We start from the raw sequence: 27,966 nt of genomic DNA, 5'->3' as shown, positions 1-27,966 counted from the left end.
AATAACTGGTGCTTGTTGGCGACTGGTAAATAGAGCCTCCACAGGCAGGAGTACTCTACCTCTGTAGTGCCCAGAACTACACTTAGGCAAAAATGACAGAAGACTCTCTGTCCTGTGCTAGGATACTGTCTGTGTCATGATATTGATTGTTCTTTCCTAGCTGTAAAATCGTTTCAAGCCGCGGCCTCTTAAAACAATTACAGCCCTGAATGCAAAGAGGATTTATTTATTAACAGCAGCTGCTGCTGTTTTAAGGCTGAATAGCTTATTGTCTCTGAAGATATAAATTTCAGCATCTTAGAGGAGAGAAAAGAGTAAGTAATAATTCCTAAGCGTTACCTTATTAATGTGCTATTCACACTTAACATTTAATGACCAAATTGGGAGAAACTTCAGCAATAAGAATTGCAGTGTTTGATTGATGGATTGATTGGTTGATTGATTGATGATCGGCCGAATCCCAGAGGAATTCAGCTGGCTTTTAAAAACCCTCAGGAAGAATTCAACATCTTCTAAAAGACATGAAACCCTCTAAGGTAACTCTTACTGACAAAATCCTTTCCTTGCAAACGTACGATAACTTATTAAGGGTATCTGTTCAGGCTAACTGGGTTAGAACAGCGAAATCTTCAAATATTGTTGAACTTCCAATCTAATTCTCACTTAGATCACTCGATATACTGCACTGGAAAGACCACACTTGGAATACCGCATCCAGTTCTGATCGCCACGATACGAAAAAGAGGTTGAGACCTTAGAAAGAGTGCAGAGAAGAGCAACCAAGACGATAGAGGATCTGGGGGCGAAAACACGCGATGAATGATTGAGGGAACTGGGTAAGTCTAGTCTAACAAAGAGAAGGATTCAGGGTGACGGGATAGTGGTCTTCTAGTACTGGAAGGGAAGCATTTTCAAAGAAAAAAAAAGGCCAAGAAAATCCAAAATTGCTTTTGGAAAAAGCATCCTTGGGCCAACTGTGGCCTGGATGATTGAGAATCTCCATAGAACATTTATTCTGGATTCCTTTTCTTCTGGCTAAGTAGATCCTGAAACCACCCCTGAAATTTCATAGCAAAAACACAACCTTCAGCCTATCAGATACGGAAGCCTTGAAAAGCTGACACTGGGTTGTCAGGAAGCAGAGACCCAGTTTGCTCAGTAAGTGCAAAGTCACTCACACCTTATAATTCGGAACTTCAAAAATTGACATCAAGATTTGCCTGCCGGGCTGGGATGACCTTTATTTTTAATTAAATTCCACTGATTGCTCTGAGTGCTGACTTAGTAGCCCAGGATCTCATTGCCAGCAAGGAAATAAGGGTGGGGGAAACCTGGAGGGGTATTTCCCCCCCCCCCAGCAAGCAAATTCTTCTCCAAAGGGTTTCCTGTCTGATTAAAAATCATCTTTTATATCTTTCGCCTCTACATATGTTAACAAATCTGTTGGGCATTAAAGCTACAGCAGTGGTACAAATCTAATTCTCTCGTTTGCTCGTTCCTGATGTTTTGTTTTGCTTTTTGGTTCTTCTGACTTTAAAGAAATGAAAACAGAACAGGCTTGCTTGGGTTCCAGAAAGAATTATTGACTGGCCAAGGGAGGCAGGAGAAATCGCCTTTCAACTCAGCTCGCTTTTGCACTTTCAAAGAGAGCTCCTCCCAAAAACCTGAAGGATTTTCCCCACGTGGGGAACGATGATTATCTGCACCAGACCAAGGTCAGGAAAAGTGGTTTTCTTGCTCCTTTCTTTCCCCCAATTTCCTTGGCAACCTATTTTCATTCTAGGCAGTCCTCAACTTACAACAGTTCGTTTGGTGACCATTCAAAGTTGCAACAGCACTGAAAAAAGGAATTAGGATTGTTTTTCACACTTACAACCTTGATCACGTGATCAAAATTCAGACGTTCAGCAACCAACTTATATTTATGACAGTTTTAGAGTCCCGGGGTCACGTAATCCCCTTTTGCGATCTTAGACTGGAATGGAATAGAACAATAGAACAGAACAGAACAGAATAGAATAGGTAACTAATTTTTTGTTGCCCAGGCCCAGAACGGACTTCCCGAAGCAGCATCCACACGAAGAACTGGTTGTTCACCTGTTTGAATCCCACCACTGCTCCACTTCCCCTGCAGCAACGGCCTTTTCCACCCAAGGTGAGTATGATTCTTCCTTCCTTCCTCCCTCTTCCTCTTCTTCCTTTCTCATCTCTTCTGTCTCTCTTTTCCTTCCTCTCTCCCTCCCTCCCTCCTCCTCTTTCCCTGTCTCCCTTTCTTTCTCCTTTCTACCTCTTTCTCTTCACCTCCCTCTCCTTCCTTCCTTCCTTCCTTCCTTCCTTCCTTCCTTCCTTCCTTCCTTCCTTCCTACCTACCTACCTACCTACCTACCTACCTACCTACCTACCTACCTACCTACCAGCAATGGGTAGAGAAACACCGTGAAAAATTGCCGCTAACCCCTCAATTAAATGCTAGGACGTGTCCTTTCGCCCCAAACCATCTGTCCCCCAGTCTCTTCTCCTTGGGTGACATTCCTGTCCCATCTCGCCCCAGTGAGTCAGAACTGGCCCAGTGCGCACACCTGGGGGTGGGTGGGCTGGGGAGGGTGCAAACAAACCGAAGCAGCGTCTTTCCCCCCTTCCCTTTCTTTCCTGGCCCACCAGAAAGAGCATCCAGGTGCAAGGAAGCTGCTTCGGACGTGCAGCTTTGCCAGCTAACCTGGCCGTCTGCACTGCATAATGGGGAGGGGGGAAGGAGGGAGACGGCGTCCTCTCCCCCAGGATTGAAAGTCCGCAGGGTGGGGGGGGGAGTAAGACTTCAATGGGAGATTCTGCAACCATTCAGGAAATGTAGTATTGAAAGTCCCCCCAACTGCTGGCTCCTGGGGGAGTGAAACTGAAGAGAGGGCAGCCAGGGCGCCTCCTTTCCCCCCCCCCGCATGTGATATTCCCCCCCCCCACCTCCAAAAGGATTTACTGATGCTTTGCCACACAGGCACTTGGCTGGCAGTGGAAGGCGTGTGTGTAGCCGTTGTGAGTCAGTCGGAGCAAGGAAGCCGGCGAGAAGAAAAGAGAAGCTGGGGCTACCGAGTTGGGGAAAAAGGGACCCCCCCCTCCCCCAGACAGGAACTGCCAGGAGATCCGGAAAGGGGAATCGGGTCGGTTGGATCTGGCGGCTGGAGAAACTTCTTCTGGGGCGGCCTGGACCCTTGGAGCCCCCAGCCCACTCCCGCAGCCCCCCTCGCCTGCCTGCCTGCCTGCCTACCTGCTGCTCCAAGCGCTCGCTTAGCCAGGCTTTGGCTCAGATTGCGGAGAACTGAGGCCGGCCTAGAAGGCTGCTCGCCACGGACTGGCGGGGGCTGAAGCTCGGGGCGGGAGCCGCGGAGCCCCCCGCGAGGGACTGGATCGGGCAGGCGCTAAGTTTCTCCCGAGTTGTCGTCCCCGGGAATTGGAGCCCGGCTGGGGGAATCGGAGCTAGAGCGGGGCTGTCTCAGGCTCCAGGCCGGCTTGCCAGCCGCCCACCCGGGCGAAGGGGATGCGCGTCTCCTCGGCTGCCGCTTCCACCCGGGAGCCTGGTCTCCGATGCCTCTCCTGCGCCGCGGCGGCCGCTCTCCACGCGAGTTCCAGTTAGGACCTGCCGGTGCGTGGCGGGGAAGCGGCTGGGTCCACCACTAGCAGCTTCCAGCCCGGGGTGGGCGAAGAGGAGCCTCGAAAGAGAGGGGGGGGGATTGGGAGACGAAGCCCCCTCCCGCTCCCCACCGATCGCCCCTGTCGCGCGTGGGCTTTCCGGCTGCCTCCCGCGAGCTCTCCCGGTCGCCTCCTATGACATTTGGAATTAAAGTTTGGGCTTCCGAAAACAGCCAAGATGCCGTTCCATCCCGTGACGGCCGCCTTGATGTACCGGGGCATTTATACCATCCCCAACATTTTGGCAGCGGATCCGAATCCGGTGGACATTCCCGAAGACGAGTTAGAAGGTAGCGGGGAGGGGAGGTAAAGGGAAGGGGCTGCGTGGAGTGGGCTGGAGAGCACCCAGCGTGGGGGGGCGTCCTTGGTCCCAGGGGAAGGGGAAGGGGGGGGGAGGCAGAAGCTTCGGGGAAGGGGCGCGAGTTGGTGCAGGAGGGGACAACCGCCCAGCCAGCCCGGGAAAGCGAAGTCGGTAAACAAGCTCCCCAAAGTGGCGTGCTGTTCTGACGTGCAATGCTGGGTGCCTGGCCAAGCCTTTGGCGCCTAAGGTCGCGGTAGAAAAGGAAGGAGAGAGGTCGGGGAAAGGAAACGGAGGAGGATTTGGGGGGGGGAGACCTAAAAGGGGCGGGTAAAGAACTCTGGAGGTCTGTATATGGGTGTGTGTGTGTGTGTGCGTTGATCTGGTCTACCTCGCGGGGCTGTTCGGAGGAAGGAATGCGAGGGAGAGGCGAGGCGGCGAGGAACCCAAAGGGGCAACCTGGGGGTCGGCTTCCAAGCACACACGCCGACACAGTTCATCCCGGCGATCCTGGGATCAGAAATTGGGGGTGGGGGGGACGCGTGAAAATCCGCCTGGAAACCACCGCAGCAGCCCGGGGGGGGGGGAAGGGGAGGCAGCGCGTGTTTCGCGAACGACCGGCTGGAGACGTGCTGGGGGGCTCCGGCTTGAGTGAGCCCAACAGGAATCGTTTGTGGGGGTGGGGGAGTCCGGGAAGCTCCCCTCCTCCTCCTCCTCCTCTTCTCCCCCCGCCCTCTGCCCCCCCCACCGCTGTTTTTGCAACAGCAAGAGGCATTTCCTGCAGTCTGTGTGCGGAACAGGTAGCGGCGGGGGCGGCAGTCTCCTTCCAGGCAGCTCTGGACTTGTGCTGGTGCGTGTGTGTGTGTGTGTGTCTGCGTGTCTGTGGGTCACCCTATGATATAAACACTCTCTGCGGCGCCTCAACCGGACTTGCAACTTGGAAAGCCAGGCGCCCACCTCGCCCCTCTTCTACCTCTTCCTTCTTCTCTTCCTGACTCTCCTTCCCCCCCCCCCCGCTCCAGCCCCTGAGGCCACCGATCCTAACCCCCCCCGCCCCTGAGGCAAAAGAACTCCCTGCCCCATCATCCGCGGCGGCCCATGAGCCGCCTCCTCCAGCCTCGCGCGGCTGCATCGGTGCGCCCAGAGATAAACACGAGTCTGGGCCCGGGTTGTATACCGTGGGCGGATGCGCGAGGGGAGTCCTGCCGCGCACCTTGGAAGGGTGTTTATTTGGGGGAGGGGGCATATTGGGTAGCGAGGAGTGGGCATCTCTCTTCCTCTCCCCCCCCCCGCCCACTCCCCCCCACCCACCCACCGCGGCAGATTTTCCCGATGGCGTCTCTCGATCGGGTTTTCCGAGGGGTCCACGCGGAATTGCGGAGGGGGGGGGTTGTCGAGCTGTCAATCTGTCTTTCTCCGCTTTGCCTGCCTCTCCCCCCCCCCTCCACCGCTCCCCCCCCCGCATGGATCGATCGTTGACCGAAGTCACGCAGGACTGTGTCTATACATATCTGAGAACCGAGCTCGGCTAATGGGATCGGCCGTGGCTTGTTTTTAAGGGGGGAAGGGGAAGGGAGAGGGGGAGGACCGGTATGCCGGACCGGGGTTCAACAGGTCCGCCTGGAAAAGCAGCCGGACAAGCGCCGCAGGCTGCCTTTCGCTGAGTCCGTGGGCTCGGCGGGGTGGCTGCCGTGGGTCTCTGATCTTTGCGTGACAAACAGGGGAAAAGCGCTAGGGTCCAACCAGGGTCTTCTAATCCAGGGGTCCCCAACCCCCCCGATCCGTGGACCGGTACTGATCCGCGGCATGCCAGCAACTGGTCTGCACAAACAAGCAAAGCCCCATCTGTGAGATGCAGGCAGCACACAAAACCACGCACTCTCCGGTCTGTGGAAAAACGTGGAAAAACCCTTCTCCACGGAACCGGTCCCTGGTGCCCAAAAGGTTGGGGACCTCTGCTCTAGTTCAATCCCCTCCTCAAGCAGGAGAGCCTATACCATTTCAGTCAAATGCTTGTCCAATCTCCTTAAAAACCTCCAGTGTTGGAGCACCCACAACTTCTGGAGGGAAGCCGTTCCACTGATTAATTGTTCTCGCTGTCAGGAAATTTCTCCTTAGTTCTAGGTTGGTTCTCTTCTTGATTGGTTTCCATCCTTTGTTTCTTGTCCTGTCTTCGGGTGCTTTGGAAAATAAATTGATCCCCTCTTCTTTGGGGTAACCCCTGAGATATTGGAAGACTGCTATCATGTCCCCTCTAGTTCTTCTTCTCAGTAGACTAGACATCCCCAATTCCTGCAACCGTTCTTTGTATGTTTTAGCCTCCAGCCCCCTAATCATCTTGGTTGCTCTTCTCTTTACTCTTTCTAGAGTCTCAGCATCTTTTTTCGTATCATGGTGATCAAAACTGGACACAGTTTTCCTACTGTGGTCTTACTGTCCCTTTGGGCTCCTTCTATATATTATTCCATTGCTGAGCCATTTGGAGTCGAAGCTTGCACAGACATAGAGTTGCTTGGCTAGACTGTCTGCACCCTGAATTGGCCAATAAGATGCCCCATAGCTGGGACAGGTGGTGCTTTTGATGCAGAAGACCTTGACTAACCAGAGGTGGTATGGTGCCCATGTTTCTCTGGGCCTCAAAAGATGGCAGAGGCTGCTTTAACCCTTGATCTGCAGTGACCACCCCTCCTTTATTTGTGGGTGCAGTCCACCAAATCAATGGTCTGTGCCATTTCCTTGGCAACATATTTCATAGGTGGCTTGTTGTTTGTTTCTGAGCTAGAAGAAGTACTTGGTCCAAAACTCTCCCAGCCACCTTTTGAGGAAGCAGAACTCATGGTCTCCCGGCTTTGAATCTAGAGACTTCACCACCAGCCCAGACTGGCCTAGCAGAAGAAAGTCAGGATGGGAGATTTGTGCCCTCCGCTCTTGATTCCATCAGGCCCTCAGATGCCTCCAGATTTGTGCCCTCTCTAATCTCGTGCCCTCAGATGCTTCCAAGGGAAGCACCACCATCCAGGGAAACGTTGAGAGATGAATCTTCAGAGACATCCTTAAGACCAACATTCTTTGCAGCTGTAATAATGGATATTTATGATTAGTATTGTTTGCTGTTGGTTCAGTTCCTCTTGAAGGCCCTCAGTGAGGTAGGAGGTTCCTTCACCCATGTCCTTTGCCCCACTTTATAGCCCCTGTGTCTGTCCTCGCCCCATCCAGGGAAGGAAGGCAGAAGGATGAGAAAATGTGTGTTTCTTTTTTCTTAACGTGTGAGAATTGTGAGTTCTTCTCCCCTGCACAGGAAGTCAAAGAACGGTAGTTTTGTCAAGGGTTAACCTTGTCAACCAGCTTAACCTGATTACCGAATTAACCCCTTTCCTAGATTTGGACAACGATCCATCAGCTAAGGCAGATGGGCGTGTTCATATAAAAGGCTAAATATGAAGAAAAAATAAACTATTCAGGGTTAAGCTAACCATGCTTACTATGTTGTGGGAATACAGCAGCTAAGTCTCTGACTGACCTGGTTTAAGAGTCATGAGCTATGGACAAGGGATAGGAGAATGGCTGAGCTCACGTGGCTCGTGGAACCACAGATGAATTGGCCACATTTTAGGACAGAGCAACGTGGGAGTCCAGCTTGTCAGGTTAGAGGATAAGGTATGGATCAGTGTCTTGTGTGAATCGAGATAATGGGAGACCTGAGTAACAAGGGCTAGCACAGATAGGAGTACAGTTTTTTTTCCAAATATGTGCCTGGTGTGGTATACAATGGATATGTATTCTCCTTACCCTACCCAGAAGCTCCATTTCATGGAGAGAGGGTCCCCACAGCACCCTTAAACTGGCACTGAAGTTACCCCCTTTCTGGGTTCCTACAAGACTTTGAACCATAGACCAATTAAACAGGCTGGGTTTGTGCAGCATACTTAGTTGCACACTCCCAGAAATTAACTCAGTTATCTCGGCTACGTAACACTGGACTCAATCTGTTGTGTGAATGAAACTGCTTGGTCTTTCTGTGACCTGGGTCAGCGGGGGATGGGAGAAACGTAGCTATTTTGCAGCTTTCCGACAAGTTTTTTTTTTTTTAAATTTACACTTCTAACTTTGTTCCTCTTTGATGTTTGATTTAGACCCATTCACAAGATCAAGGTTGGGTACATAGCATATCCTTCTCTTTTTCCCCACAACAGTCTTTTGAGGTAGGACAGGCTGAGAGAGAGAATTAGCTCAGTCACTCAATCAGTTTCCGTAGCTGACTGTGGTCTGGAACTTGGCCCTGTCCAGCACCAATCTGACACCTTAACCACTACACCACGCTGCCTCTGCTTTCTTAAAGTGTGATCAGAGTGAAGTCCAAAACTATTTAAACAAACCTAACTATTTTAAAAAATAATAAAATAAAGGTCAGCTTTTTTATATATAAAAAAACCAAACTGCTTTTTTTCTTTTAAATAAAAATTAGCTTAAATCAATGCCGCAGCTTCAGGGGAAAAAAAATTGCCGTTCCCATCTAAAATATACTTTGAATTCTGTTTACAGCCCTGTGCTAGCTTTGTAATGAAAATCATCTTCTTATGACAATGGAATTTTTTGTTTGCTCGCCCTCAGATGCCAGTTATTTCACAGAGCAACTTCCAAGGCAGATGAAATAAAGGGCAATGTTGGGATGAGAATTGCGTAGAAATGGAACTGGGGACTTGTTCTCGAAAAATAACATCAGCCGGCTAAAATGGTTTGTTTTGTGGAAGTAGCCCATTCAGTTCCAGATTGTTTTTCTGTCTTGAAAAGATTCAGCCCCGTCATTTGTCTAGCTTCTTTGTCACCTGCATTGACGGCTGCTCAGCTTGGACTGAAATTAGAAGCCAGAATTACAGAGCTGGAAGGGACCTTGGAGGTCTTCTAGTCCAGCCCCCGAATCAGGCAGAAGACCCTATACCTTTGCAGACAAATGGCTGTCCAATCTCTTCTTAAACACCTCCAGTGTTGGAGAACCCACAACCTCTGGAGGCAGGCCGTTCCACTGGTTAATTGCTAATTGAATCTGCAACAGAAGAATGGAATGGGATGGGATGGAATAGCAACAGAACAGAACAGAATAGAATAGACAGATTGTAGAATAGAATAGAATAGAATAGAATAGAACAGAACAGAATAGAATAGAATAATAGAATAAACAACAGAATAGAATAGAATAGAAAAGAATAGAATAGAATAGAATAGAATAGAATAGACAGATTGGAGAAGAGAAGAGAATGGAATGGAATGGCAACATAACAGAACAGAATAAAATAGACAGATTGTAGAATAGAATAGATCATAAAATAGGACAAAACTCACTTAACGACCAAAATTTGGGGCTCCATTGCGGTTGTAAATCGAGGACGTATCTGTAAAATCATGCGCAGAATGTTGAGTTGATCTGATGTTCTTTAAGAACTCCGGGATTTCAAGCGTTTCCCTATTTATTTTTTAATTGCAAGTTAAGGACAGGAGAAGGGGTCTCTGGAGGCTTCAGAAAGCATTGTGTTTCCTTGATTACGTAACCTCTCTTCCATCTCATTAAAAAAATATTCTGATTTTCCAGCTGGGGCTTGGGTAGCATAGCAAGCAGGCCAGACCCCCCCCCCTTCCGAAATAGTTCCTGATCACTGTTGCGGTTAACCGTGCTGTGCTATAACAAGAAAGTTGTTTCTTTGTTTGTTTTTCCAATCACAGACGCCTGATTGAAAAGTGGCAATCCACACATTCAGGCTTGCCAGCCTCACCATATTTTCTACGATTGGAGTGCTGCTGTATTTCCATTTTTTTTTTTTGCAGCAAACCTACTCAGGAAAAAAAAAAACCTGCAGATTCCCCCCCCACACACACACTTAGACTCAGGACTCATGGCACCATTTCAGATTTCGGATGCCGGATATTTTCGTTGCCAAAAAGGAACGAGAGATGAAAGGAAAAGAAGAAGAAGAAGAAGAAGAAAAGAAATGGCAAAATTCAAGCGTAGCCGAAGGGAATTCTGACATGCCTACATTGCTCAAATTTGCTTGGAAAAAAGCTCTGGCAATTGCTAACCATGGCAAGGGAAAAAATATTTTGGGGAAAGCAATCAAATGTGTGGCTTCGTCAAGCCATGGAAAGGCTTCTGTTGGAATTGCCTGGCCTGTGCGGATGGACTGCATAGATTGGACATTTTCCACTATTGAGGGCACAACGCCCAAGAACCCATGTAGCCAAGCCATGTGCACTCCTGTTTATTTAGGAGAAGCGAGACGGCGTTTTCAAAAACCAACTGTTCCCCCAGATAGAACAGCCAGAGCAACATTGTGCAAACAAGGAAGTGCATTAACATATCCATTTCAGATTTCAGACCGCATTGGCAAAACAGTGTGTTTAACTTGATTGAAAGCTCTGGCAGCCCCGTCTGCTAATGTGCAAAAGCCCTTGCTTGGTTTCAAATATGGGTTGTGGGCTTGAAGAGGGAAGACAGCTCACCAGGGACCGGGTTATTATATTGTGCACAGCCAGGAAAAAAAACCATGTGTTAATTGAATAGCCAGGGGAAGGAGAAACACCGCAGTTGCAGCTGGAGTGTTATGCAAAAATTAAGCAAGGCTTGTTTTTAGCTGAAGAAGAATAAACTCGAAAGTTGAAGAGGGTTGAGTAGGGAACTACCCAGCCATTCTTTGCTCTTTAATTGTTATGTTACGTGTTGTTGCGGCTCACAGCCTCTTCCCAAGGAGGAACACGAGACAAAGCATGATTTCTGAGCCAGAGGAGAACAAACTGGCTTGATTTTGTCTGACCAAGATTGATAGGTTGAACGGTTGTTGAGCAGTTTTTCCTGAGTTGAGGTCTTAGTAAAACAGAGAATACGGTTGGAAGGGACCTTGGAGGTCTTCTAGTCCACCCCCCCTCAATCAGGAGACCCTACATTCTGGACAAATGGACGTCAAGTCTATTCTTGAAAATCTCCAGTGATGGAGCACCCACAGCTTCTGAAGGCAAGCTGTTCCATTGATTAATTGTTCTCCTTAGTTCTAGGTTGGTTCTCGCCTGTTGCTTCTCGTCCTGCCTTCACGTGCTTTGGAGAATAGCTTGACTCCCTCTTCTTTGGGGCAGCCCCTCAAATGTTGGAACCCTGCTATCATGTCACCCCTATTCCTCCTTTTCACTAGACTAGACATACCTAATTCCTGCAACCATTCATCCTATGGTTTAGCCTCCAGTCCCCTGATCCTCTTTGCTGCTCTTCTCTGCACTCTTTCCAGAGTCTCAACATCTTCGTTGTGTGGTGGTGACCAAAACTGGATGCAGTATTCCATGTGTGGTCTTACCGAAGGGTTATAAAATGGTATTAACACGTCACCTGATTTTCATTCTCTCCCTCTCTTGATGGAGCCTAGGACTGCGCTGGCTTTTTTGGTGCACTTTTTTGGGGGGGTGTTCTGCTAAGCTGGCTGGGGAATTCTGGGAGTTGGTCCACATGTCTTCAGGTTGCCAAGGTTGGATAGCCCTGGCTTAGTTCTTTTCTCTATAGCTTTTATTTTTACCTTTAAGTTCTCCCCTAGAAAGGAGCAACGAACTCAGGAAGGCGGAAAGTTTATTTATCTCTCTGCATCTCCTGCTTCTTTGAAGGGAGAGCTAGAGGAGGTGACAGTCTCCAAGGACATTTCTGAATTGACCCATCTTTAAATTGCCTTTCCAGGGGGTGACAGAACCGCCTTTAGTCTCACTGATACCATCTGCCTTTCAATGAGTTTAACATACGGTTTTTCTCTTGCCTTCGTTTCTTTATCTCTTTCGAAGCAACCGATATGCTAGTAAACTGCAATCTGCTTTGTAGGGAACTTGATGCCCAAAGGCAAGAATCAAACATCTTAAATTAAGGAGAAGAAGAAGAAGAAGAAGAAGAAGAAGAAGAAGAAGAAGAAGAAGAAGAAGAAGAGGAAGAGGAAGAGGAAGAGGAAGAGGAAGAGGAAGAGGAGGAGGAGGAGGAGGAGGAGGAGGAAGAGGAAGAAGAAGCACCGTCATCTTTCAAAAACCATTGCCTGGGCCTTCCAAAAAAGAGCAGGCTGGCTGCCCCTGTTTATGGAGGTTTCATTTATTTTCTCCTATCTTTCTTTCCTTTGAGGTGGGGGAATAAAATACAGGCAGTCTTCAACTTACGGCCATAACAGAGCCAAAGTTTCTGTTGCTAAGCGAGACAGTAAGTGAATTTTTGCCCCATGCCTCTGTTAAGTTGTTAAGTTAGTCGCAGGACTGTTAAGTGGCTTTCCCCCTGGACTCTGTTTGTCAGGTCGCAAAAGGAAATCTCGTGACCTTGGGACCCGGCAACGGTCCTAACTACGAGTCGGTTGCCGAGCATCTGAATTTTGATCCCACGACCGTGTGTGTGTGTGTGTGTGTGTGTGTGTGGTGCTGCAAGGGTCGTCAGCGTGAAAAACGGTCCTAAGTGACTTTTTTCAGTACCGTGGTAACTTCGGATGGTCACTAAATGACCTGTTGTAAGTTGAGGACTTACCTGTAGCTTTTTCTATAGGTCTTGGCCATCGATGTGATGTCTAGCAGATTGTGAGAAAGTCTGGTCTTATGACCGTTGGAAACAGAGATTCCCTTAAAGGGTCCTGAAGACTTGTCCCCCCCCCACTCACCATTAGCTCTAGATATAGCAGATTGAACATCAAGGATGAATCCCCTCGTGTTATTAGGGGATGCATTGTGCTTCGATTTCAACGCCCACAGCGATGGTGCCCCATTTGCTTCCGTGTCCATGAATAAATCAGCAAACGTCAGGCAGATTTGCTTTCTCTGTTGGATTCCCCCTTCCCTCTCTTTCGGGGCTGCGTAAAAGGATCTCCCACACTTATGCGAAGAGCCACATAATCCGGCTGAATTAATGCCTTTCCCAGGGTCTGCTGGCAGAAACTGCTCATTTAAGAAACAGGCTAATCAAGGGTAAATTCTTAAACGAACTAAAACAGACTCATCCTGGATGTTATTGCTCCGGAACTGACTTTCTAATTATTTTTTTTAATTGAAGGAGCCCCAAATCCTCATTGCCCTAAATTGTACAGGATGTTTGCAGGTGTAGAGAGAGGTGGGATGGTATGTGTGTGTGTATGTGTGTGTGCTTTAACTCAGGATATCAATGGAAGGGCCTGGATTTGTGGGGGAAAAAAACTGGCTGAAACTCAACCCTAGCAAGATGGAGGCTCTGTAGGTCAAGATATAATAAACCAAGCAGCATTTTAAAACCAAGGTAAATATGTCTTTGACCAGTCATATCTTGCCTTCATCACAGTGACACAACATGCAATGAATGGTTTTAAATCCTGAAGGAGAAGGTTCAATTGATAAAATTTATCGATTAGGGGCACACTGTAGGTTGACCTAATGTCTCTGTAAAATTTACAGTGGAGTGTTACATGTGACACGGTTTCCACCACCTCATCACCACATGGGCAAATATGCTCAGCCACAGGGGTTTTACTACGTCTACCTTGAAGAAGTGTGATGGAAGAATTGAGAATCTTTAAAGAATCTGATTCTCAGATTAGGGAAGGTCAAAGACCACAAAAATGACTGCAATTCTATTGTTATTTTGCCTTGACACTCACCCTATTCTTGGTTGAGCCTCGAATTTATCTCTAACACCCATATGGCTTTGCTTCTTTGAATTGTCCTCAACGGGGTTGGGTTCCTTCTGAATAATGTGACCACCTCAATCTCCAGAAATGTAGAGGGAAGAAGGGATGGCTTTGAGGGACAGGAGGAAGACAATGATCGGATAAAAGAACCAGGTTAACAATACAGGTAGTTCTCGGCTTACAGTCATTCGTTTGGTGACCGTTCAAAGTTACAACAGCACTGGAAAAAAGTGACTTTGAAAGATGCATGAGGAGGAAACTCAACATAATTCTGCCTTGATTTTCTTTGACGTAACATAGGGCAGAGACAACTTCGCAGGCTTTCAAGATTGTCTTTCCCTACTACAGCAATAAAATGGCATCCCTCCAAGTCCCTATTTGGGACCTGGCCTAGCTTGAAGGGCTGGCAGCATGATAGTAAGGGGCTGGATGCTTCTGTTAGGAAAAATTCCTTTCTGAGTTTCCTTCTCTGCCCGTTATGCAGCTGCAGACTCTCTACCCTCTCTTATCTCATCATTCCCTAACAGCATTTCTTTCCGCCCAGCTCCCAAGGACGTTCGCACACACTGTGACATTCCTCTACACATTTGATCACTGGGCAAGGACTCCGTGATGGGCTTCCCAATTTTCTCTTTCTCCTTCCTCTCAGGATACATCCTGTTTTCCTCAAGGAGGCATCATCCCAGGCTAAGAATGATAGGATACTTCTCCTGCCTCTCTTCCCTTCTCAGGCTTGGCAACAACAGAGGAGAGTGAACCACCCAGGGGGGTGCTTATCTCCGCCCTGCAGGTTGCCTCCTGTAAAACCCAGCGTACAGGACAAATATCCCCACAATCCAGTACTCAGTGGAGCACTTCTCGGCTTCCGGCCATCCCTTGGAATCAAGAGACAGATGGAGGCTGGATCAGAAGTGCGTTGCTACCTCTGCTGTTCTCCTAACAGAACTGCAGTAGTAAATCTGACCGTTGCAGCACAATGGAAAGATTTTGAGTTATTCTCCTTGCTTCTAGGTTGGATCTCCCTCTGATGAGCTTCCACCCGTTATTTCTTGCCCTGCCCCCAAAAGACAGGTTGAGCCCCCTCATCTCTGTATGACAACCCCTCAAATATTGGAAGACTTTTATCCAGTCACCCCTAGTCCTTTTCTTTGTTACACTAGACCAGGGGTAGGCAACCTTGGCTCTTTTATGACTCGTGGACTTCAACTCCCAGAATTCCTGAGCCAGCACAGGGAGTTGAAGTCCACGAGTCATAAAAGAGCCAAGGTTGCCTACCCCTGCACTAGACATAGCCAGTGTCAGGTCCACCATTCGTACTCTGGTGTCTTGCCATCGTGCTGGGGGGGGGGGAAGGCATGTTTGGGATTTTCCTGCTTCTGCTGTTCACTTGGGAATTAGGGAGTGGGGCTGTCTTTGGAGATGGGACAGCCTCGTTCCCACCAGTTTCCAAGGCCGTCGGTGAACTCTACAATTTGGGGGGGTAACAAGAGCCGCGGCACGCTCGCCTTGCCAGCCGTGTCCTAATGAATAAACCACACTAAGGTCTGACGTGGTCTGATTCACCCTGCTTGTACAAACAACTGGCATCTCGCAGTACAATGAACCCGATTTCATTTGGCCTCTTTTTCAGTCTTCTCTAATGAGTTGTGACAGGCCCAGAAAATTAAAATTAAGACGGAAGACTTTTCTTGTGATGATGAAGAAGAATATGCTGCTGGTTCTTATCTCTGCAGAAATGTGCACAGGCAGCAATGCAAAAAAATATATATATATATACATTTCGCACCCCTTCCAATGTGAGGACTTTGTGCAAACTGATTTTTGGTCATTTCCATTCTCATTAACCATCCTTCTGGTTCTTATTGTCGGTTCTTATTAATGGTTAACAGAACAGAATAATAGAGTTGGGAGGGACCTTGGAGATAGAATAGAATAGAATAGAATAGAATAGAATAGAATAGAATAGAATAGAATAGAATAGAATATGGAATGGGGAATAGAATAGAATAGAGCTGGAAGGGACCTTGGAGGTCTTCTAGTCCAGCCCTGTGCTCAAGAAGGAAACCCTATACCATTTCAGATAAATGGCTGTCCAATCTCTTCTTAAAGACTTCCAGTGTTGGAGCTTTCACAACATCTGGAGCTAGGTTGTTCCACTGATTGATTGCTCTCACTGTCAGGGAATTTCTCCTTAGTTCTAGGTTGCTTGTCTCCTTGATTAGTTTCCATCTGTTGCTTCTTGTCCTGCCTTCAGATGCTTAGGAGGATAGCTTGCCCCCCTCTTTCTTATGGGAAGCCCTCAAATATTGGAACCCTGCTATCATGTCACCCCCTGGGTCCTTCTCTTCACTAAACCAGCCATACTCAATGCCTTCAACTGTTCTTTCTATGTTTTGGCTTCCAGTCTCCTAATCATCTTTGTTGCTCTTCTCTGAACTCTTTCTAGAGTCTCAACATCTTTTTTTTATATTGTGGTGACCTGTTGTTGTAACGGTGCATTGCATGGTGCATCTCACAAGGGGATTTTTACCCTTTTAAATCATCTGAAATGTGATTATGCGCCACGCCACCTCCCCGGTCTTTGCTTTCCATCACACCTCTAGGTCTTGGATGCTTGCCAAATGCATTATGCGTTGGATGTTATGTGTCTGACATGCAGCAACTCCACCAGGTGGTGACAGGTCCATTGTATTCATATCTGAGTACTTTACTGGTCTTTGTCCTTGACTAAGCAAGGCACTGTCACAACAAGAGAGGTGTTAGCATTTTGAGGGATTGGTATTTTCAGGGGAATATTAAAGTTTGCAGAGGTACGAGGGATGAGCTGGAAAAAGGAATGAATGAAAAAAGTTATAATGCAATATTCTGATAAAGGTAGTCCTTGGCTTATGATCATTTGTTTAGTGGCCATTCAATGAATAGAACAGAACAGAATAATAATGGAATGGAATAGAACAGAATAGAATAGAACAGAATAGAATTAAGAATAGAATAGAATAGAATAGAATAGAATAGAATAGAATAGAATAGAATAGAATAGAATAGAGACAATGAATTAGGAAAAGACTCATTGTAAATTGATATTGTTATATGGTTGACTGCTGCAAAATTATTGTATGGACAATGACGGAACAATATATGAAGAACGGTTGCAGGAATTGAGTATGGCTAGTATAGAGAAAAGGAGGGGTGACATAATAGCAGTATTCCAGTATCTGAGGGGCGTCCACAAAGAAGAGGGAGTCAAGCTATTCTCCAAAGCACCTCAAGGCAGGACAAGAAGTAACGGATGGAAACTAACCAAAGAGAGAAGCAACCTAGAACTAAGGAGGAATTTCCTGACAGTAAGAACAATTAACCAGTGGAACTACTTGCCTCCAGAAGTTTGTGGGGGCCCTGAGATACTGCAACCATCACAAATATGAGTCAGCCAAGCATCTGAATTTTGATCACATGACCATGGGGATGCTGCAGCGGTCTTAAGTGTGAAAAATGGTCACACTTTTTTCAGTGCCATTGTAACTTCGAACGGCCACTAAACAAGCTGTTGTAAGTACTCTCTGTACCCAGCAGAATCAAGGCAGAATTAGCTTCCACTGCCCCAGGACTCAGTTGTGTTTCCTCTCCTTTAATGGTTTCTCCACCCCAAGATTACCTCCCTTCACGTTGGACCACTCAAACTCTTAACAGCTTTAATCCAGAGATGCAGGATATGGATCCCAAAGCTGTCAACATCCATCTAACTTCATATGAGAGTGACAGCTCCATTTTCAACCACTGCCTGTTGACGTGCAGTTCTGACAGGCTGCTGTGCCACGTTTTGCTGATTGAGGGGAAAGTCTTTTCGGCGGGGAATTAAACCCAACAACTGCAAACTTCTCGGTGGCCCTAAATAAATTCAGTGCTGCTTGTCCAAGTGTAGATTAGAGCATGTTCTGCCTGCCTGGCCTGCGGCTGTTAAAAACAAAGATTGGGGTAAAAGGCAGAAAAAAACCCAGCAAGACTCCAGGATTCTCCTCCCTCCGTTTATTAATTTCAAGCTGGCTGGATCTTATAGTCTAAGGCTTATTGATTAAGGCACCAGGCTAGAAACCAGGAGACAGTGAGTTCTAGTCCCACCTTAGGAAAGAAAACTAGCTAAGTAACTTTGGACCAATCACCAGGAGATGGCGAGTTCTAGTCCTATCTTAGGCAAAAAAATCTGTGTGGGTGACTTGGGGCCAATCACCAGGAGACAGTGAGTTCTAGTCTCACCTTAGCCACGAAAGCTGAGTAGGTAACTTTGGCTCAATCACCAAGAGACAGTGAATTCTAGTTCCGCCTTAGGCATGAAAGCTGGGTGGGTGACTTTGGGCCAATCACCAGGAGACGGTGAGTTCTAGTCCCACCTTAGGCATGAAAGCTACTGGGCCAATCACCAGGACATTGTGAGTTTTAGGCTTGCCTTAGCTCTGAGAGCCAGCTGGGTGACTTTAGGCCAGTCTCTCTCAGCTCAACTCGTTGTTGTTGTTGGGGACAAAATAGAAAGAGGAAGGAGTATTTTGTATCTTCATTGCCTTGAGTTGTTTATAAAACTAATGACGGTGGGATATAAATTAATTAAATAAATCCGTTTGCTTCTCTCTCTATCCCTTTTATCCCTTAGTTTATGAAAACTCCCCAGGAACGCCACAACCTGTTTGTAGACAGAGCTTCTTGTGACTTTTGTTTTGTTGTAATACAAGGTTTCTGGTGGTGCAAAGTAACTCATTTTCACTTCTATGGAGGATCAAGCCTGGACAAGAAACCCAGAGTCTATGAAATGGGTTTAAAAGGGGAAGGAAATATTTGTTTGGCTCATAGCTGAACCGTAACTCATGTCTGAATTACCAAATACTGAATTACAGTGAATTTTGAATCGCACAAACTGAGCTTTAGTCATCATTTACAAGGTGCGGTCTTACCAACTTAGCCGGGCGATTTGTCAACAATAATGTGCATGTTTAGAGAAGCGTCAGTGAAGAATTCAATTGCTGGAAACAATCTCGGCAGTGCGTTATCGGAAACAAAACTACTCACAGAAAATATGGGCATTGTTATAAATTTAGAAACATGTTTGGGAAAGAAGGAACAAAGCATTCACAAATTAGAGGGCAAGCTTTTGTTTGTTTGTAAAAACAACAACAAAAACTTCCTTCGAATTGAGCATACTTGCAAAAAAGTGAGAATCTAAGCAAAACTCGACATGCTGACTAAAAAAGAGAAGAGAGAAATTGACGAGGATTGCGCATAATTACAACTGCAGCATTTCTTTCCAATTCCTCAACCAGAAAACTTGCTTTGTTCCTGTCAACGTGCTGGTTAGCCAGCAAAGACACTTTACTCATTTTCTTTCGGAATTTGCAGAGATTGCGGTCTTGGTTTTGTCTTCATCACAATCCAGTGAAATGTGGGTGGCCCTTGGAGGTAAGGTTAATATTGGTGGTTCAGAAGATCTGAACTCACAATCCATAATTTTGGACATCATGACCTTCTGCAATTAAATTATGGCAATCACCATTCTAAATCTCATATTGGGGTTCTGATTGGTTGATTTCGCCTCCACCCTCCCTGTTTATTCTTAGTTTCCTTTCCCACAAGAGAACCAATTATGGTTTGTGTTTGTGATCTACCTTCCTTGGTCAACTGGACTGGCTAGTCCACTCCTCTGGCTTTTCCTAGTGACCTGTGTTGGATGCTGTAAGTTCCTAGCTGCCATCTTGCTGGAAGATTATGGAACCTGACATACTTGGTGGGCGTTAGTTTTGGAATAAACAAGGAACTCAAAACATATTTGAGAAAAAATAGCTTTTAAAAGCATGGAGGGCTAACACTGGCATCTGTTATGGTGAGGAGGAGGAGGAGGAGGAGGAGGAGGAGGAGGAGGAGGAGGAGGAGGAGGAGGAGGAGGGAATTTACATATCTTAAAACATTGGCCTACAAGAAGTCCTACTAGAAAGATCAACAGTAGAAGAAAGACAGGGAGGTAATAACAGTTGAGTGTGGCCAATAGATGGGTTTTGACAGGGGCTGAGAACCTGAGGGAAACTGGGAAGGCTATGAAAGCCTGCAGATAAGTAGGCTACTGTATCTTGGTTCCAGCATCATTGGTTGGGCCTAAATCCAAATCTCAATCAAGGAGACCACCAGCAGGTGGTCTTTATATAAAGGAATATAGGTATTCCTCTTAATGTCCAGTTTTGGCCACTCCCAACCAGTGGTGGCCATGCTTGCTTGACGTTTCCCCTACATGGCTATCCTTCTTACCTAGATGTTTCACAGATTTTTGCCCATCATAAAAAAAAAAACTGAACAGGTTGGGGGGAGTCTACCAAGCTTGTTGTGTCATATGGCCTTCTGCACCCCTCCCTCTGCTCAAGAGACACACAGTCGTCCCATAAGCGCCACATCACACTGCAGAAAGTTGAGGGGAATCTTCCTAGCCATTCCAAAGAGCTCCTTTGCAAGGAGAAATGTCTGCAAAAACTGACCCTGGCTGTAAATATGTGGGATTTTTTTTTTTTTTAAGGATTAAACAAAGCTAGAAGAGACCTCTTTTGCTGGAGGCTGTCTTTTAGTCGTGTTTTGGATTCTTCCAGCAGCCATCCCCCCCCCTTCCTCATCCCCCAAATTAATGGGAGAAATTATTTAACATCCCGAGGCACATGTCATTCTGATACACGAGGAGGACATAAGCCTTAGGGAGTGATATTATGACACCAGTTTCCAACTGTTCATTAAACAGAGATGAAGGGGGGGGGAAGGGTCCCCGAACAAGGTCACTCGTATTTTATTTCATTTTATTTAAAGCTGTCTGGAGGCAGAGAAATTTGTTGCAAACCGATTGGGAAACAAAGGGCAGGGGAAATAACTCCTTCCTGATCTCCCTCCCTCTCTTCCTCCCTCCTTCCCCCCCCAAAAAAATACCCAGCAGGGAAAAACAGATACCAGCGGCCTGACGATAATCTTGCAGAGTGGCTGGGTGCCCACCAAGAGGTCAGTTAGAGAATTAGCAGAGGAATTAACCTTGGGACATTCGCGGTTTCGGCTCAACGAAGCCTGTGACGCCAACTGAGCCACTTTGGTGCTAAACATCAAAGCCGGAATCCATTTATAAAACCATGTCGTCGACCCATCTGGTCCACCCTCCAGATGACGGGATGAAAACGCAGGCGGTCCTCGGCTCACGAGCCCAAACTTTCCGTGGCTAAGCGAGACCGTGGTTTCAGTGAGTTTTGCCGCATTTTACGACCTGGCTCAATGAGTTGACACGGTTGTTGAAGGAATCTGGCCTTCCCCGTTGACTTGGCTTGTTGGAAGATCACAAAAGGGGATCACGTGATGCCCCAGGCACAGGGCAACTATCGTAAATATGAGTCGGTTGCCAAGTGTCTGGATTTCGATCGCGTGACCGTGAGGATGCTGTGATGGTCATCAGTGTGAAAAAGGGTCTTAAGTCACCTAAAACAGTCTTAAGTCACATAAAACAGTCTTAAGTCACTTAAAACGGTCTTAAGTCACTTAAAGGTCTTAAGTCACTTAAAGGTCTTAAAACAGTCTTAAGTCACTTAAAACAGACTTAAGTGTCTTAAAACAGTCTTAAGTCACTTAAAATGGACTTAAGTCATGTAATGGTCTTAAAACAGTCTTAAGTTACTTAAAACAGATTTAAGTGTCTTAAAATAGTCTTAAGTCACTTAAAACAGTCTTAAGTCACTTAAAATGGACTTAAGTCACTTTAAGTGAAAACTCACTTAACAACTGTATGGCTTAGCAACAGAAATTATGAGCTCAAATTTGGACTACCTATAGCTCTTATTCCTGGCAATCTTTTAGCTTCTTCAACCTTCCTCAAATGATGTACATCAGATGCATCATTTCTCTCTCTGACTATAACACAATTGTCTCCTCTTTGTGCTGCCAGAGTCTGGTGGGCCCTTCCACCCAACTCAGCTCATATTTGCTTGCGGTCAAGCGAAATCAATTTGATTATGAGGATCTTGCAAAAGGCTTGCCCTGTAAAACACTTCCCTAAAGGCCGTGCTGGATTTTATTCCATCAGATTCCCCTCATCTATTAATTTCACAGTTCTAATTTTAATGAGCCACCCATTAAAGCTTTCTTGGCAATAGTTGGAGTCGATCACCCATGGTGGTTTAATTGCTCATAAAACTGTCTTGCTAAAGTTCTCCCTCTCGGATATTCAAATCAGGGGCTGAAATGAGACGTGTCCATCAAACGTCCGCTTAGGAAGGTCTTCATCTTACCTGGAAACAGAGCTTGCAGAAGAAGTGGGGGGTTAAGCTATTCTCCAAAGCCCCTGAAGGCACGACAAGAAACAATGGATGGAAACTAATCGAGGAGAGAAGCAACCTAGAACTAAGGAGGAATTTCCTAACAGCGAGGACAATTAACCAGTGGAACGGCTTGCCACCAGAAGCTGTGGGTGCTCCACCTCTTTTAAAGAAGAGACTGGACAACCAGTTGTCTGAAATTGTATAGGGTCTCCTGCCCAAGCAGGGGGTTGGACTAGATGACCTCCAAGGTCTCTTCTAATTCTGTTATTCCGTAAATTCTGTTGTTCTGCTTCTCTCTCCATTGCAAGCTACCAAAAAGTAATTTGTTAGAACAGACCAAATTCCAGCTCATCCACTTGCTTTAATAACCATACTTCAGTTCAGGGCATAATCTCTCTTTTTTTCTCTCATTTAAATACTTTTTCAAACAACCCCTTTTCCCCCAGTGCAATAGCTGAAGGAACAATATAATATTCAAACCCCCAGGCTGAAACTCAAAGAGTTCCTTTTTTAAAATTTTATTTTACCTGTGGTTTTTTTTTTGTTCACTTTATTTATTTATTTTGTGGTGTATGAAAAAAGCCAAAAAAACAACAAAACAACCCTATATCTCAATGTATGTTTATTTAATGTTACCCAATACGGTTATGAACCAGTGAGTTCATTTAATAATAAAGAGAATTAAGTATATAAAAGTAACATATTGAGCCTGGAGGTCTAATTAGCCCTTCAGAGGAGACCCTTGGGAGCCAAAAACAGAGTTTAAATCTTTGATCCATTGTATAATTGATGGAGAATGAATTTCTTTTTTTCCCCTGTCACTTTGCAATAATGAACACATGTTGAATCTGTTTCTGTGATCCACCGTTTAGTTTCTTAAACTAATTCTTAAAAAACTGACAGTCCTGCAGGGAAAAGAGAGAGCCATCCAAAGTAAAATTAATAAGAGAAACAATGAGCGCGTTGTGTGGACAAATGCTGCATTTGGAGCACCGCAATTTTTGTAAAATCGAACAAGCACACAAACTCGCAAAGATGGCCATTGCAACTTAAACCTCCTTTTTAAACATTTGACACCCACATGATGTAATTGCTCTGTAATTATCTTTTTTCCTTTTAACATTATGCTAAAATTTGCATTGCATTGATCAAAAGTCCCCCCCCCACCTGCTTGATTTTGTTTTTTGTTTTTGTTTTTTGGTTAGCAGTGACAAATTTAAGAGATACCTCTGCCTTGTCCATCAAGTTGTTCCCTTTATAGAATCACCTAGTGGCCTACTTTTCACGACTCCTGCTATTGTTACAAAAGGGTTAGTAAATGATCTTCATTCAGTCAAGGGCCAGCAGAAATTAAACAGAAAAGCAAATAGAAATCAACTCAAGCAGGAGAGGAAAATTACATAATAATATACAGGTAGCCCTTGACTTACGGCTACCACAATTCAGCCCGAAATTTTTGCTGCAAAGTGAAACATACGTTAAGTGAATTTTGCCCCATTTTACGACCTTTTACGACCATTTTTAAATTAGTTGCACAGTTGTGAAGTGAATCTGGCTTCATTCTCCTTGCTTTTGACTTGCTTCTGGTCCCGTTTTTCTAATTAAGTGATGTGGATGTTTGCTAATGTTTAATAAATAAGTGCCATCTACTCAGTCGGCCGCCGAACGGAGGAACGTGCTCGCTCTAATCTGAATATAAGGATCCACTGTGGTAGGGTCTAGAGGGCAAATCTAGAGGGAATGAATCCATTGTCGTTTTTTTCCGACAACAAAAGGGAGTCTGCTGCGATTGTTTTGTCATTTTCTGGTCTGCGTGTTCCCGTCTTAAAAAAGGCCCATGGGGACAATTTACCTCTTGCTTTGGCTTCTCTGGGGATTTAATGAGAATATAGAAAGCAGCAGGATTCAAATTGCCAGAGATGATAGGGTGATTTCACAGCCCTCCGTTAGATGCCTAGTTGGTAAATAAGTGCCAAGACAGCTCACTTTGCCCAGGAGAATTTCAGCAAAATCCTCCTCCTCCTCCTTCTCATCTCCTCCAAAAGCAAATTCTTTCATTCATCTGAGAACTGGGAGGAAGGAAATGGAGGAAGCGCCTTCCTAAACCCTGAACTATTTTTGTTTAATCTTTTTGGGGTTTCTTTGAAAAGAAATGTATATATTTCTTTCATCTCTCTTTATCTCCTCTTTCCTCTTTTTATCTCCTCTCTTCTCTTGCCCTCTCTCTATCTCTCTATCATCTCTCTTTATCTACCCCCTCTCTAGTCTCTCTCTTTCTCGCCTCTCTCTCCTTTCTCTCTCTTTTGTGTCTCTCTTGTCCCTCTTCTTTATGTCTCTCTCCTCTTCTCTCTGTGTCTATGTGTATGTGTGAGAGAGTGTAAAAGAGAAAATGCAGAACCAGTTTTGATTTGTTCCCATTTAAGCATCCTTGCTTTAGAGGTCTAACATGGAAGCTGGCACTGAGCACGAATGATAAACCTGGATGGTACAAACCTACACAGTTCCCAGCCGGCACCTTCTGGATCTGTTGCTGTACATCCCCGTACAGTTGTAAGCTAAACATTTGCAAGGTGTCAGGTTGGGAATTGGGGTTAATTGTTGTTGAGTTGAAATGAAGGAATGCTTGAATGCATGGAAGATTGTTGTCATAGAGCAGCTTGCAAAAGGAAGTGACTATTTGCAAAAATGCAGAGCTCAAAACAACAGGGCAAAATTCCATATCCAGTGCAACAGTTTGACCTTGAAAATGGAGTCCTCCAATATTTGAGGGCTGTCACAGAAAAGAGGGGGGGGGTCCCCCTATTCTCCAAAGCACCAGAAGGCAGAACAAGAAGCAATGGATGGAAACTAACCAAGGAGAGAAGCAACCTAGAACTAAGGAGACATTTCCTGACAGAACAATTGATCAGTGGAACAGCTTGCCTCCAGAAATTAAGGGTGCTCCATTACTGGAGGCTTTTAAGAAGAGACTGGACAGCCATTTGTCTGTTTGAGCAAGGGGTTGGACTAGAAGACCTCAAAGGTCCCTTCCAATTCTGTTATTCTGTTATTTATATTTCCAATATTGGCCCCTGCCAGGGTTTGGATCCTGTTGAGCTCTGTCCAGTTTGGTTAGATCAAAGCCAAGGGGGCATCGTACTGGATCGGACACTAAATAAAACAGATCTGGGTCAGAAGCTGCCCAGTCCTGGCACCATGCAACCTCCAGGTCAAAACCGTCTTCTGGCTTAATGGCTTAATGATCTTCTCTCCTTTTCTTTCTCTCTATAGAGATCCGTGAGGCCTTCAAAGTCTTTGACCGAGATGGCAACGGCTTCATCTCTAAACAAGAACTTGGCACTGCCATGAGGTCTCTCGGCTACATGCCCAATGAAGTGGAGTTGGAAGTCATCATCCAGAGGCTGGATATGGATGGTAAGGCTGGTCAGGCGAGGACCATCCTTTTTTTTTCTTTTTCCTTTGGATGTTGTTGGTTTTTTTTCTTCTCATCAACCTTCTTCATCTCCAGTTCTTCTTTATTCTCTGCTTTTTGGCTGACTAAGGTGGATGGGATTGTTGGAAGTCATAGCCCATCTCAAAGATGTTTTTTCATGAAGCAACTGGACTTTCCTATTTTTCTTTGAAGACCTTTTGCTTCGGCTCAGAGCTGAAGAAGCTTCTTGGATGAGAAGAAAAACAAGAAAGTCCAGTTGCCTTGTGAAAAAGCATCTTTGGGATAACTATGACCTGGATGACTGAGAATCTCCACAGACAAGTCATTGCCCAACATACCTAGATAGTGGTGTAAAGAAGTCTACATTTCCTTCCTTCCTTCCTTCCTTCCTTCCTTCCTTCCTTCCTTCCTTCCTTCCTTCCTTCCTTCCTTCCTTCCTTCCTTCCTTCCTTCCTCTTTCACAAACACATGAATCTTGAACTTCATGCTTGCTTCAGATCACCTGTGATTGTTCCTCTCATTTCTAGGGGACGGGCAAGTGGACTTTGAAGAGTTTGTGACGTTACTGGGACCCAAGCTTTCCACTTCTGGCATACCAGAGAAGTTTCATGGCGCTGATTTTGACACCGTGTTCTGGAAGGTAAGGAGGGACTCCATTCCAGGTCTCTGTGACACTCTTCTTTGTATAGGATTGAAAAGGGAAGATGTTGGGTTCTTGATGTTCTCCAAGCTTGCAACACCACAAACTCATCCACTCCATATTTAGATAGCTTCTCAGAAGGACTGAAAAGGGAAGATGTTGGGTTCTTGATGTTCTCCAAACTTGCAACACCACAAACTCATATATTCCATATCTAGATAGCTTCTCAGAAGGACTGAAGAGTGAAGAGGTTGAGTTCTTGATGTTCTCTGAGGTTGCAACATCATGAACTTCCTATCTAGATAGCTTCTCTGGAGGATCAGAGAATCAGGATCACTAAGAAAAAAAAAACACAAAATCCCCACAGGTTATCTGTCCAGTGTGTTTTGCACCTGCCTTGAGCTCATTTACGGCATCGGAAGCTGTGCAATACTCTTTCTTCCTCTGCAGTGCGACATGCAGAAGCTGACTGTTGATGAGCTGAAACGGCTGCTGTACGACACCTTTTGCGAGCATCTCTCCATGAAGGACATTGAAAACATCATCATGACCGAGGAGGAAAGCCACATGGGGAACGCAGAGGAATGTCCAGTGGACGTGGAAAGTAAGTGGACTTGGTCTTGGGACTCAGATCCAGAGGCAAACTGGCCATTAGATTCCTGCTTTGCATGCCCCAGAGGAGATGTGGGTTCTTTAAACCCACAGCAGAAACTTCTAGCTCAGAAGTGTCCCACCCTGGCAACTCTCCAGCCAGCAATTCTGGGAACATTCACCCACTTCAAAGCTGCCAAGTTCGAAAAACACTGGCTTAAAAAACCGATGTCAGCATTCTTACTAAGAGTGATGATAGTCTAGTGCTTCTCAACCTTGGCAAGTTGAAAGTGGGTGGACCAACTCCCAGAATTCAAAGCAAGCAGGCCGGAGGAATTCTGGGAGCTGAAGTCCACCCATCTTCAACTTGCCGAGGTTGAGAAACGCTGCAATAATCTCTTCTTGTTTCTTCCTCTTCTCTCCCTTCCTCCTTATCCTCTCTCTCCTCTTCCTCATGACCTGGCCCTACGATTCTCCCTCTTCCTCTCCACTTCCTCCTCAGCGTGCTCGAACCAACAGATCAGGCAGACGTGCGTCCGGAAAAGCCTCATCTGCGCTTTCGCCATCGCGTTCATCATTAGCGTCATGCTCATTGCCGCCAACCAGGTGCTGAGAAGTGGGATGAAGTAACCTCTGGAGAAGGAACCGACGCCTGGATTAATGGACAGCTGGACTTCCTTGAAGGAGCGAGGGAAGAAATCTATAGACCTACCTATAAATTTTACCTTTAGCCACCAGGACCCGGGGCTGGGGGAAACTGTAATTCCTCCGTGGCAAAACTGCGTGCGTGCACAGACACAAACACAGAGACAAAGTCACCTTCCCTTTCGACTCCCTTTAGGGTCCCCCCTCCCAGGAGAGACAGCTGTCTTCTGAACAGATAGCATGGCTTCCCCAGGGAGGGTCCCACTCGGCGAAGCCGAGGGGCGTTATCGGGACCCACATGGTGAACTTTTTAAACTAAACTTTGGAAGCATGTCTAAGTGCATGAGGACCCTTTTCCACCACCCCCCTTCCTGATCTGAGTAATGCAATACCCTGTTCTTTTATAATCCGATAGTAGGACCTTACAAGATATATAAAGATATTCTATATATATAAATATAACATATATATATATATTTATGATCAACCGAATAATCAGTTAAGCAATATATAACGCGTCAGGATTTTCTATCCAAGATTCAGGCATTTGCATGACCATCAACACAACAAGGGCTGGACCACGAATCCAAAACAGTTTGTAACTTCCTCCTACCTCCTCTTGGGAGGTTTTTTTCCCCAGATCTATGCACTTTTTTTCTGGGGTGGGGTGGGGGTGGGGCTTACTGGAGCCTGTTGAATGTTGATCTAGGGTT

General features: G+C 46.0%; 1 protein-coding gene across 3 annotated transcripts; it reads left to right on the top strand.

Annotated features, from left to right (window-relative positions):
• CABP7 (calcium binding protein 7) lies at positions 1-27,894 on the top strand. 3 transcript variants are annotated; one of them, XM_039332703.1, is made up of 9 exons: positions 1-314; positions 668-836; positions 1,540-1,715; positions 2,046-2,155; positions 2,993-3,974; positions 25,215-25,358; positions 25,905-26,017; positions 26,468-26,621; positions 27,128-27,894. In XM_039332703.1, exons 5-9 carry the CDS (start codon positions 3,863-3,865, stop codon positions 27,187-27,189), a joined length of 585 nt encoding a protein of 194 aa, XP_039188637.1. In that variant the 5' UTR covers positions 1-314; positions 668-836; positions 1,540-1,715; positions 2,046-2,155; positions 2,993-3,862; the 3' UTR covers positions 27,190-27,894. The 3 variants fall into 3 exon arrangements, with proteins under 3 accessions (XP_039188637.1, XP_039188635.1, XP_039188636.1); XM_039332701.1 differs by having other exon boundaries at positions 7-314; positions 27,111-27,894; XM_039332702.1 differs by lacking the exons at positions 1-314; positions 668-836; positions 1,540-1,715 and having other exon boundaries at positions 2,039-2,155; positions 27,111-27,894.
• The last annotated feature ends 72 nt before the right edge of the window (positions 27,895-27,966 follow it).

Source organism: Crotalus tigris, unplaced genomic scaffold (genome assembly GCF_016545835.1).
Source record: "Crotalus tigris isolate CLP2741 ecotype Arizona unplaced genomic scaffold, ASM1654583v1 scf7180000024461.5605484, whole genome shotgun sequence".
Lineage (NCBI taxonomy): Eukaryota > Metazoa > Chordata > Lepidosauria > Squamata > Viperidae > Crotalus > Crotalus tigris.
The sequence above is the reverse complement of the archived record's forward strand: the minus strand, read 5'-3'. Positions and strand labels throughout refer to the sequence as shown.

Excerpts from the sequence above, each read along its gene's own strand:
- CABP7 (XM_039332701.1), top strand. The coding sequence starts at position 3,863 with ATGCCGTTCCATCCCGTGACGGCCGCCTTGATGTACCGGGGCATTTAT. Across the intron at positions 3,975-25,214 it reads TCCCGAAGACGAGTTAGAAG|AGATCCGTGAGGCCTTCAAA; the intron begins GTAGCGGGGAGG and ends TTCTCTCTATAG. Across the intron at positions 25,359-25,904 it reads CCAGAGGCTGGATATGGATG|GGGACGGGCAAGTGGACTTT; the intron begins GTAAGGCTGGTC and ends TCTCATTTCTAG.